General features: G+C 38.5%; 1 protein-coding gene across 6 annotated transcripts in view; it reads right to left on the bottom strand.

Moving 5' to 3' along the window:
* Window positions 1-12,463, bottom strand: part of RPS6KA5 (ribosomal protein S6 kinase A5) — a 121,752-nt gene that overhangs the window by 62,558 nt on the left and 46,731 nt on the right. For 5 of the 6 annotated variants that reach the window (XM_070414863.1, XM_070414883.1, XM_070414873.1 and 2 more), the window contains exon 4: window positions 1,509-1,624. The exons of the other annotated variant lie outside the window; for it this stretch is intronic. In XM_070414863.1, coding sequence (XP_070270964.1) covers window positions 1,509-1,624 — 116 coding nt within the window. The remainder of the gene's footprint in view (window positions 1-1,508; window positions 1,625-12,463) is intronic. 6 annotated transcript variants of the gene reach the window in all.

Below are 12,463 nucleotides of genomic sequence, written 5' to 3'. Positions count from 1 at the left end.
ATTCACTTCCCTTAAGATTCCTATTCTGAACCCCATCTCCCTCCACCTGCCCAGCCTCATTTCTGTTCTGGGCCGGATGGGCCGGATCTACCTTTTTCTTGATTCCCTCACTTTTTTTCTTAAAACTCCTCATTTTTTCTCAGAGCCTCTGCCATCCATTGCCTCCATCTTGCCATTCTAATCTCCCTGCCTCTTTAAAAATTCCCTCTTTGGTCCTGTCTTTTCCCTTCGATTCTCTTCATTCTTTCCTATGGTCACCTGTAATCTAGTGTGGATATGAATACAAAACAAAGAAGAAGAGTGGCTTTATGGTGTGCCTACATCATCCTAATTCAGTGACTCAAGCCATGCCAGTCTCCTTGCAGCCTCACAGGCCTTTGGTAAAAATTGCTTTAGTGCTTTCTATTTCTGAGGCACATAATAACCGCTTCCACAATTCTTCCTCATTAAGTTAAAAAAAAGTTTTTTTAGTCAAAGTTTCTTGGATCGAGATTAATAGTATCTGAGACAATGTTTTTAAAAGCTTAAACTAATTTTATAGAGTTCAAACTGCATCACAGACATGAATTTCATGGAATGTTTTTAGAAACTAAGTTCATGCTACATGAGGGCGGGAGGGAGGGCGTGAGAGAGGGTCTCAGAAACAAAACAATGACAAAAACAAGCCAGGGTGGACAGTGAGGAAGCGGGGTAGCACAGGTAGATGCTTCTTTCAAATAACTCATCTTCTCCAACCTCAGCAGGAAATACACCGTGAAGATATAAAGGGAAGTGAGTCTCTACTAAGGAAATACGTATTATGACTTTGGCTTTATTGTAAAGGTTATTTTAAGAAGGGAAAAGTTACTGTGATAACTATGCATGATACCAGGTAGGTACTGGAAATATCGGGGGACTACTTTGTAAAGTATATTATTAGCTAATCACTATGCTATACACACCTGAAACTAATACAAAATAATACTTAAGAATGAAAAATTTTATTTTGATGATACTTTGTAATAAGCATTAGGATTTTTCATTAAAAAAAAAAAAGACAGAATATTACTCAGGCTCTGCATTTTAAATCTGCATCACAGGAACTACTAAAGAAAGCAGATTTTAAAAAAGAGAACTATAGCCCGGCCAGTGGGGCTCAGTGGTTGAGCGCCGACCTATAAATCAGGAGGTTATGGGTTCGATTCCTGGTCAGGGCACATGCCTGAGTTGGGATGTGGGCTCAACCACTACGGGGCACATGCAAGAGGCAGTTGATCAATGATTCTCTCTCATCATTGATGTTTCTCTCTCTCTCTCCCTTTCCCTTCCTCTCTGAAATCAATACAAATATATTAAAAAAGAGAGAGAGAGAACTATAAAATTGAGAAATGAGGTTAAGGGTCTACAAGTGTGCTTTCACAATCACCACAAAGACAATGACACGTAAAAACATTAGCTGTCTTAGCTCCATCATGACTTCGGTTAGTAGATTTTTCAAAGAGAGAAACCCCAAAGGTTGAGCATCTTACCTTGTGGAGATGTTCGAGGGCGAGCACAATCTCTCCAATATAGATCTGCACCTCGTGCTCTGTGAAACGCTCTCTTTGAGAAAGATGAGTAAAAAGTTCTCCACCATTTATATAATCTAAAAATGAAATATATTTTTCTTTCTTTGACTTGTGTTCATAAACTAATGGAAGTGTTTCCTTTTAATCAATATGGATTAACCACAAGGCACTGACTTTAATATATGACTTTTGGTATAATTCTTAGTATACAGTTTCATAAGAATATATTACTAAATTCATATACAATACAGTTTCATAAGATAATGACTAGCCTGAACTACAATCAAATGAATTTGCATAGAGTATTGCCATTAAAACTATTACACGAGTTCTACATATATTTAAATACAGTTTCTCAAATACAGCATATCAGAACCCTCAGCCATCACCAATGAGTATTGAAACAACTGCCACTTCAATGACTATACTAAAAAATGAACAGAACAAAACAAGACACAAAGAAAAATCCCAGCTTTCCTTTTAACAGTCACTATTTTTAAGCCAATTCCTTATTTTCCAAGATTTCCTATGCACCTTTCCAAAAATGAATAGTAGGTAGCAGATAGGTAAACAATATGTCAATCTTTTTGGGAGAATGTGCCAAGCTAAAATGAACACTGACATATTTATGGCACCGAATTTCAGAGCGAATTTATTTTTATTTTTATTTTTTTCAAATTTATTTCTTATAGGAGTGAACCCAGGGTTGTTCTCTCATTAAAGTACTTGGCCTTGCCTACAGGAGTATCTACACTCTTTCCTAAGAGGTTATCACCTTAATCTACCTGCCTGTTAAAGCAGAAGCATCTGAATTTGGAAACCTAGAAGAGCTACATTCTAAATTCTTGCCAGAGTTTAGAACCTCGAAGTATCTGCAGTCCAAACCTCATCAAATGTTCAGTCATGAGAAATAATACATACATACATACAAAGGACAATATGTGTAATCGATATGTCTTTCTGGATATGCCACAAAAATGACTGGAGCAAAGTCAGAGCAGGAGAAAGCTACAACTCTAATGCTGTTTTGGAAAAATTATACTTTAATCTTGTTTCACAGGCTAGCATTACAGGGACAGTGGCATGAAACCTGGCATTAGTCTAGAAGGGCTGGTGAAAATTCCTTTATATCTGGGTCACAATGCCTTAAACTTGGGTTTTTAAGAAAATGTATCTTGGTATAATTTCATGCTTACAAAAATATTTGCAAAAACAGTACAAGAAACCTCCATATTCCTATTATGCAAATCTACCGATTGTTTATATTTTGCTTCACTTGCTTTAGTAGTCTCTCTGTTTTTACATATGTGCATATTTTTCCTTTGCTGTTGAAAGTAAACTAGAGACATCATGTTCCTATCCCCAAATCCTTCAGTGTGCATCTCCTAAGAAAAAGAACATCCTTTCATATAAACAGAGTACAACCATCCATGTCAAAACTAAGTATGATAAAAAAAATCTAATTTATACTCCCTAGTCAAATTTTGTCATTTGCCCCAATGACTGCTCTTTGTAGCTACTTTTTTCCAGTGCAGGACCCATGGCTATCATAGCTCTTTAGTCTGGAACCCTCGGTCTTTCTTGACATCTTGAAGAGGCTAGGCCAGTCATTCTGAGGGCCAACCTTCAATTTGGGTTTTACCTAATGCTTTTTTATTATTAAATGCAGGTTATGTATTCTTGGAAGGACCATCAAAGAAATGGTTATCACCTTAATCTACTTGCCTGTGAAAGCTGACCATCTGTCTTAGAATATATCAGGAAGCATGTGATGTTAATTTTTCGAATACTGGTGTTAATCCTGATCATGTCATTAATGTGGAGTCATTAAGGTGGTGTTCGCCAGGTTTCCCCACTATGAAGTTACTATGTTTCCCTGTGTAATTAACTGGTAAATTGTGGGGAGACAAATTAAGACTGTGTAAAAATACCCTGTTCCTCATCAAACTAGCACCCATCCATTTTAGAATCCAATGACAACTTTCTAACCCCACCACCCGTCTCTATGTTGGTTGGCATTCTCCCATAAGGAAGGGCTTCCCCTTCACCTCATTTATTGCACTTTCTGACTTGATCCCACAAGATGTTCCAGTTTCTTCTTGTACTTTTTTTAGGCTTTATTTTAATGCAGCCACCACTATGGATCACTATCTGCCATGGTTGGTACTCAACACTTCACATGTGTCAACATTTATGACAGAGACCTTAATTAACCAAGACAGGAATAGGGAGGGGTTGTGGGAGGGGCTCTCACACCCTATGTGGGTTTCAAAGCCCTACAGGAAGAACTCCAAGGTTACAACAGAGCTGGATGGTTTTAACAGCCCTCCCCTACACTTCCTCTTCCCCTCAGAAAAGAATGCCCTTCTTGCACTCTCTTCTTGCACTTGTCTTGCCCGGCTGCACATACCACACCGCAATCCTTTCTTTTCCCCCAATAAATACTTTCTGACAGAATAACTACTCAACACATGCATCGTCCCATTTAAGCCCAACGACTCCAGGCAGATGGGAAAGCAAAGGGTCAGAGAGAGTGAGTGACTTGTCTGTTAGGAGACACTGAAACCCAGAGTTGAACTCAAGCTAGTATTTAAGCACAGAACAGGGAAAGAAAACTGCATGTTCACGGAAGAGTGAGGGGGTTACTCAGATTGGTTGGAGCACAGGCATCAGAGCATAACAGTGGGAGACTGAATGAAATAGGCTGATGCTGGGGCTTAGATTATATCCTCCTCAAGTAAAATGGGAGGCTCTAAGCAGTGGGGTGGCCCAATCATGGCTGTGTGTTAAGAAAAGTAATTAATTGTAATATAATTATGAACGGGAAAGGATCAAGAGAGGTCAAAAACTGAACATCGCACTCATCTAATTCTCTGCTGTTGAAAATAATGACGCTTTCCTGACACACCAACGAGGTCAACATACATGGGCTGAGCTATGTAGAGAAATGAAGTCACGTTCTTCCAAATGCCAGCTATGAGACCTTGGGTACCTCTCTTGACTCCCAGAGCCCAGACTACCTCATTTGTAAAACAAAGATGGTAATCCATGCCTTGAAGGGTTGCTTGCAAGGACCGAATGAAATATATAAAAATGCCAAGAGTGGTGCCTGATAACAAACAAGTACTATAAAACTAAATATTTCAGCCAAGACTGGTTTGGCTCAGTGGATAGAGCGTCGGCCTGCGGACTGAGAGGTCCCGGGTTCGATTCCAGTAGGGGGCATGTGCCTTGGTTGCGGGCACATCCACAGTGGGAGATGTGCAGGAGGCAGCTGATCGATGTTTCTAACTCTCTGTCTCTCTCCCTTCCTCTCTGTAAAAAGTCAATAAAATATATTTTTTAAAAAAAACACTAAATATTTCAATGAAAAGTATTTGCTACCTTCATCTCAAACTCCTCTGTAGCTCTGGAGTCTGGGATTTTCTGGCCCTCAACCAACTTTACTTCATATTAACATTCTCATTCTTATAATAATTAGAACATAATAAAAACGAAAAGAAAACAATGCCACAAGAATCCCCCTTACACATGCATTTTGTCCACTTGGGCAAGTAGAGATTAGCAGGACAGATTCCTAAAACTGGATTGTTGAGTTACAACATATGTACATATCAAAACTGCTGCAATTTTTAATGAATGTTTTCCTCTAAATAGCTATAGCCATCTATATACCCCATCAACAGTGAATAAATGCCTTTTAAAAAATGTTTTCACCAACTGATTATCATTACCTTTCATTTTTACTAATCTGATAGGCATTTCCAGGACACAGAAATTCTAATGGTGCAAAAGAAAGAAAGAAAATATATCAAGCAGTTGGACTTGATATATTTTCAGTGGAAGTAAAGACTTATTCTGTTCATAACTGAGGAACAGAAGGGGACCATTCATCAGTAGTCCACATTCATGACAACAATGATAAATAAACAAATAAATAAATCTGACATGTTCTCAGAAGCTGTGAGGCACATTTCATCAATATGACTCTTCAAAAAAAATTTATCAATTTATAATTATATTGAGATTTATTTACAGTCCGTACAATGGAATACCTTACTATGATGCTTGCATAGACTACTGGTTTCTTGATTAAATTAAAATAAATGTTTTTGTTATATGAATAAAAGGATTATATCTCAACTCTTTTGTATTTTGCTAAATGATCTTCTTTAAACAGAGAATGGCTCATATCCTATATCTATAAAATGAACAGAAATAATTCCAATTGCCACGTAAGATTGTCAAGAGGATTAAATGACAATTTAATTGAGGGTTAATCCTGGGCCAGACAAACACTAAGCACTAATTATATGGTGACTATTAGCTATTATTATTGATAACTGCTGTAAATTTAGACATCAATTACAATTTATAGAATTGAAAAATATTACTAAGTTCAATTGTAATGTTTTTAAAATAAAATTCAAATTTATGATATCCTGACTTAAGCTATTCTCTCAATATAAGCATAAATTTAAGGTTTTCTATAAAGCACTATTAGGGTCTAGTTAGTTTTAGTCAGTATTAAGCTAAGGAAATTTTCTTACATAATTGACATATCAGTGCAACACTCAAGAGATATCTGGTTTTTATTCAAGTGCAATTAACTTGCTTTTAAAGAATTTTATGTGACAGTAGCTGGAGTGCCAGATGCAGCACTCTGATGCTGTGTCTCTCAGAAGCATAAAAATAACACAGAAATCACACAAATAATGTGAAATTTCAAAAACACACTATCTCTCTGATTTTAAAACACTACCATCTTTCCTAAATACAGCATGTCCCGTCCTTTCTTTCCTCTTCCTTTCATGGCAAAACGTCTTTAAAGAGTGGTCTGCACGTCTCATCTGATTACTCTCCTTACTTACCTTCTGTTCACTTCCTATTGCTGCTGTGACAAATGACTACAAACTTGGTGGCTTAAAGCAACACAAATTTATCATTTTATGCTGTAGATTAGAAGAGTGACATGCATGTCACCAGGATAAAATCAGGGTGCAGCAAAGCTGCATTTATTCCGGAAGCTCTAAGAGAAAGTCTATTTTCTTGCCTTTTCCATCTTTAAGAGGCTGCCTGCACTCCTTGGCTCATGGCCCCTTCCTCCATCTTCAAAGTCAGCAATGGCGGTCGAGTCACTTCACACATTGCATCATTCTGACCTCTTCTGTAGAAGCATCTCCATGTGACTCTCCTCTCTGCCTTTCTCTCTTCCATTTTGAAGGACCACTGTGATTATGCTGGGTTCACCCAGATAATCCAGGACAATCTCCTTCTTGTAAGGTGGTCAAGTGACTAGCAATTTTAATTCCACCTGCAACCTTAATTCTCATTTGTCATGTAACCTAACGTATTCATAGGTTCTAAGAATTAGGATTACAATACCAGATTCTTTATTGTTCCCTTAAAAAAAAAAAAGAACATACATTGTTAGTTGATTAGTTTCAGCTGCTCGAGACCTCTACATATCTGACTTGACTTAATGTTGAGTCAGAAACCTCTCCATTGTTCATAATTTTGTGTTTCTATTAACAGGTGAAGAAGCTGAAATACACTGGAGATACTGAGTTCGATAAACCTCTAGAAATTACCTAAAGAGCAGTTTTTCATTAAGGATGCAAAAGGATAACCATGGAAAGAGCTGGTTGACTTTCAAAGACTAGGTCTCATTCATGCAAGCTCATGGAAATCAGCTGGCAGGAGAGGAAGTAGCAGAGTTAACTGACAGAAAGAAGGGTTAAAAGCTACACCTCCTGCTTTCAAGGAAAGAGACTCTCTTGTTTTCACTCTTCAAACACCTACTGACCTCTGGCCATCTAACATTTGTATTGCAAATTTTCGCAGTTAGAATTTCTCTCTCTCATATTTCTTCCTATGGTGGCGCCTTCCAAAGAGCTGTTATTAGCCCGAATTTCCCCCTAATTCGAACCCACCTCCACCCACGTGCACAAGTTACTCGGTCTTCTTTTATTTTTATTTCCTACAGATTTTTCTCTTCCTTCAGACATGCCTCACATACATTCATTTCCACACTTCTTGGTTCTCATTTGCACCTCCTCCTCCTCCTCCAGACCGCCTAAATCTTTCTTGATTGCTCCTTTTTCTTGTCTTGTATCTAAAGTACATGATGTACCATACACACCTGAAAGTAATTTCTTTTTAATGTCATGCCAAAGTCATCTCACTTTTTTCCTTTCCGTTTTAGCTCAACATTCTAATAGCACCTCCTGCAAGTGCCTTCCCGCTTATCAAAATCATTATAAATTTGACTAAAACATAAATTTACCAGTGTTGTGAATTAGTCATATTTATTTCAAAGCAAGGAAGGTTCTCAGCTGCTGTCTGTTTTGCTATATACAACAGACTGCAATGTTTCATGAACCATTCCCTTGCCATCGCAGCAAGTATCCTCACCCGTGCAATTTTTGAGTTGAAATTGATATTCAAAAGTGAAACTTTAATATTTTAAATACCTTGTAACTCACTGAAAGGATGATTCGTGGTGGCAGAACTGTCTATGCGGCCAGGTGGCATTGATTATTGAGGATGCTACTTAGCATCACCTTTATAAACACCTTCGTGATGAAACAGGAATTTTTAGGGGTGAAAAAGACAGGTCCCTAACCCTCATACTTTACTTGCCCAGATTCCAGAGGACACAGAGTAGTTTATAGTACTAGATCTCAAGGATACTTTTTCTATATACCCTGCCTCCTAATTCACAGTCCCTGTTTGCCTTTAAAAGATTCTAATAATCAAAGCAGTCAGCTAACATGGACAGTGCTGCCCAGAGTTTTCGGGAACAGCCCTCATTTATTTGGGCAGGCCTTTGAACAACTCAAAAAGCCCTTTTACTCTCCTGCCTTTCTCTCTTTAATTCTCCCCACAGGTCAGGAGCATCGACTCCTAAATCTGTCTGTCTCGAGCGAGTCTTGAATACCAGCACAAGAGGACGAAGCTGCATTGCCATCAACTAGATCACCAATTTCTACTCGTGTGAGCCTCTAAAGGACCTAAAACTTCTCTTTCAAAGGAATCCTGAAGAATCGATAAATGCCAAATAAGTAACATACTCTAGTATTTCTAGATAATCAGTGTTTTCATCTTTTTAACAATTCTTATTCTGTCTTTTCATAAGTGTCACCTGAACCCTAGGCTAATACCTTTTCTGTCCTTGCTAGGACCCAGAAACACCATAAGATGCTCCTACTTATAGCTCCTTTTTGTATCCCTAATGTAGCCAATTTTTCAGCCATACTGGCTCTCCAAATCCCTAACTGCTAAGTATGTTATAAGCAGCCCGACCACAATCAGAGACTCTTACGGCCTTAGGAGTCGCAGCCTTCATTACAGCTGTTACAGAATTACTACCACTACCACCAACCAGACCAGGACCACTTCTCAAGTCTATGATCCTTATTTTCAAGAAGGCCCTCAATCAAACAGGGAAAAATGTCTGCCATAATTAAGCACTTCTTGCTGCAAGCAGTTTAGCTAAAGGAAAAGGCCTCAAAATATATAATACCATCTCTATTAACTAGCTCCCCTCTTCAGACCTTGGTTTATACTGTTTTATTATTACTCATCTTTAACCATTGCTTGTTACGTTCATATCCTTCCAGTTAGAAGTCTTAAAGCTACAAATGGTCCTCCACATAGAACCGCAGACCCTTAGCCCACTTCCGATAGGACCCTGACTGCTGCCCCCAAACTATGACCCCTTTCCAGTAGGAAGCAGTCAGACAGACCAGCGTCCACTGTCCCTAATGGCAGGTGGGGTTTCCTAATCGGAGGGGGGACTGAAACAGGAATTTTTAGGGGTAAAAATGATAGGTTTAGGAAATTTTAGAAATTAAGGGGACCATGGAAGCAGCACAGGGCTGCAGAGCAGCAGAAGGTTTATCTCCATAGAATAGGGAACTGAAAAGCTGCAACAGGTACATTTCCATAGAATGAGGGAACTGGGAATTGCAGGTATGTATTTACAAAATGAAGGGAAGGACGCCCCTCATCCAAAAGGAGAAGAAAGCTCACAGGGAATAGGAAAACAACAAGGAGGAGAGGAACCTCACATGTCCCATGTGAGGTTGGACCTTTGAGCTCAGGAGTTACTGTAGTAACCAGTCTAAGAGAATAGTGACCAACCAGAGGCGATATCAAGGCACAAAGATCTACAGCCTTTATAAACTGTGAAAATGGGATGGGTGGGACTCTTTGCCCCTCCCCACATGGGAGTCTGTGCTGTGAAATTCTTTCTCCTTCGCCATGTGGGAATCTACTTGTTCTTCAATAAATCTCCACCTTTGCTATACCATCTTCCATCCGTGGATTCATTCTTCGACTTCAGCAGACAAAGAGCCCAGGAACCATTCTGCCCAGGGGAACACCGTGTGTTCCAGTCCAAAATTTCCATTTTGGTGATTTGCTTCTTCAGTGTCTTATAAATTCTACTGACTAATCTGACAGTTTCAACAGTCATAGATCAGCTGGTGTTTTGACAAAATTATCACTATCAGAGATCAGAGAACACCAAAAAAAAAAAAAAAATGGTTTTTGACAGACTTTTTTCCACATAGAATTTCTTCCCACTGTTAGTTGAAATAAATACACTTTTTAAGAAAATAGAATAGGTGAAAATATTTTTATATTTTTTATGTAACCATGCAGAGATACAGAAACAGTTGTAAAGGAGGTAATGGTGTCCATGTTATAAGAGTTGGAAAGGCTAAAAATATATAAAGGAGAAAATCCATCAGTCATATCATGCCATTACATAAATTAAAATAGAGCTTAAAAACATATTAATGATGTAGAATTTTCTTTTTTTAAATGTGACTTATAACAGATGGGTCTACTGGAGAGGTCAACAAATTACAGCTAAATCTAGTCCCCTGGTGCCGAGCCCTGACTTAGAGGAGCCCTGACTTAGAGGAGCGCAGAAACAATGTAAAAGAATGGAAGGCAATTACAACTGAATGAAGCACAATGCAGGAAACACACACCCCTAGTTCTGATAGAAACGCTATATTCCACATCTGGCAAATGTCAAAGGTAAGCATCTGTCAAGGTAATACTAACATTATCACAATCTTATCAATTTGAGAAGTCTGTGCCAATCAGGCCAATTTTATCGTGAAGAAACAAGCCTGGTCAAACATCTAGTGAGCTGTGAATCCATGTAGGAGCAGGACAGCAACCGAGAGAGAACTGAATCTCCACATCTGCTCCCTAAATATCTCAGAGAACAGCAAGTATGACTGTAAACCTCCATGATCTACAATTTCAGCAAAACTTAGAGACAAATAAAACCCAACCACACCAAACAGCCTGCTGTGGACCGGCTCAGAAACAACCTAAGTGCCCACTGACGAATGAATGGATAAAGAAAATGTGGTACATACATACAAGAGAATATTAATCAGTCCTAAAAAGAATGAAATCTTGCCACTTGCGACAACATAGGTGGACCCTGAGGGCACTATGCCAAGTGAAATAAGTCAGACAGAGAAAAGACAAATACCAGATGATCTCACTTATGTGTGAAATCTTTAAAAGACCAACAAGCTCACAGATACAGAGAATAGACTGGTGGTTGTCAGAAGTGAGGGGAGGAGGCAAAATGGGTGAAAGATCCAAAAGGTACAAACTTCCAGCTACAAAATAGTTAAGTCATGGGGATGTAATGTATTTAGTGACTATAGTTAAAAATACTGTAGTGCAAATATGAAAGTTAAGACTAAATCCTCAAAGTTCTCATCACAACAGCAACAAGAAAATACTCTAACTGTATGGTAACAGATATTAACTAGACTTATTTTTCAATATATTCAAATATCGAATCATTATGTTTCATACTTGAAACTAATATAATAATGTTTGTCAATGATTCCTCAGTTTTTAAAAATCTTTTTTGAAGAATGAAAAAGAAATGAAGTCTATTTCTTCACCCATTAAATCTCAGCTGACCTTGTGTTAGAAGTGAGGCTGGATGAGTTCCAGGGCTCCCCAGGAGGACTCGCAACCTCCGCCTTGGCCTGTGGGCAGTCTTCATGAGCTGCCCGGAGACTGCCATGCTAAGGAGAAGCTGGTCTGCTGCACTGGAGGATGAGAGGCCACGTGGAGGAGAGAGATACCCCAGTCAACAGCCAGCACCAACTGTCAGATACGAGAGTAGAACCATCTTGGCCCTTCAATCCCAGCCAACTGTCCAGCTGACTACCACATGGGTGAGTCCAGGCTACACCAGCAGAGATCTGGCCAGCAGACCCACAGAATCATGAGAAAATAACTCATTGTTTGGACAACTAAATTTAAGAGTGGTTTGTTATCCAGCAATAAATAAGTTGCACCATTGGGTATTATGAAATAAAAATGTACTAACCAGAAAAAGTAGACATCATTAACTGAAAAAAAGATCTGGTTACAAATTTTGGTAAGATATTCATACATGCAGACACACACACAAAAAGAGCTAGATGGACATATACTAATTAATAATAGAGGGAAATATGACAAGGTAAATTCTGGGTAGTGAACATAGTTTTTTCTTATTTGGTTTTTTTTAATATCTTTTATATGCATATAGATGCCTTTGTAGACATAAAATAATTTTTTAAATATCGTATTTGTTACAAAGGTTTATAGAGTTTGTTTATTCATCAGACAAAAAGGTCAGCTGGGTCCCTGAAGAGCTCAGTATCTAAATTCTTGCTATTAATTTCTAATAGTACACAAAGCTGAATAAGGTCAGTTAATCAATAAACCTTTAGAGACAGTTACAGGCTGAATTGTGTCCCCCTGTCCCCAAAATTCATACATTGAAGCCCTAATCCCCAGGACCTCAGAGTGTGACTGTATTTAGAGACAAGGCCTTCAAAGAGGTAATTAAGTTATTAAAATGAGGCCCTTAGGGAAGG

This window comes from Myotis yumanensis, unplaced genomic scaffold, assembly GCF_028538775.1.
Source record: "Myotis yumanensis isolate MYYU_CA2020_CCGP unplaced genomic scaffold, mMyoYum1.0.hap1 SCAF_1, whole genome shotgun sequence".
Classification (NCBI taxonomy): Eukaryota; Metazoa; Chordata; class Mammalia; order Chiroptera; family Vespertilionidae; genus Myotis; species Myotis yumanensis.
The sequence above is the reverse complement of the archived record's forward strand: the minus strand, read 5'-3'. Positions and strand labels throughout refer to the sequence as shown.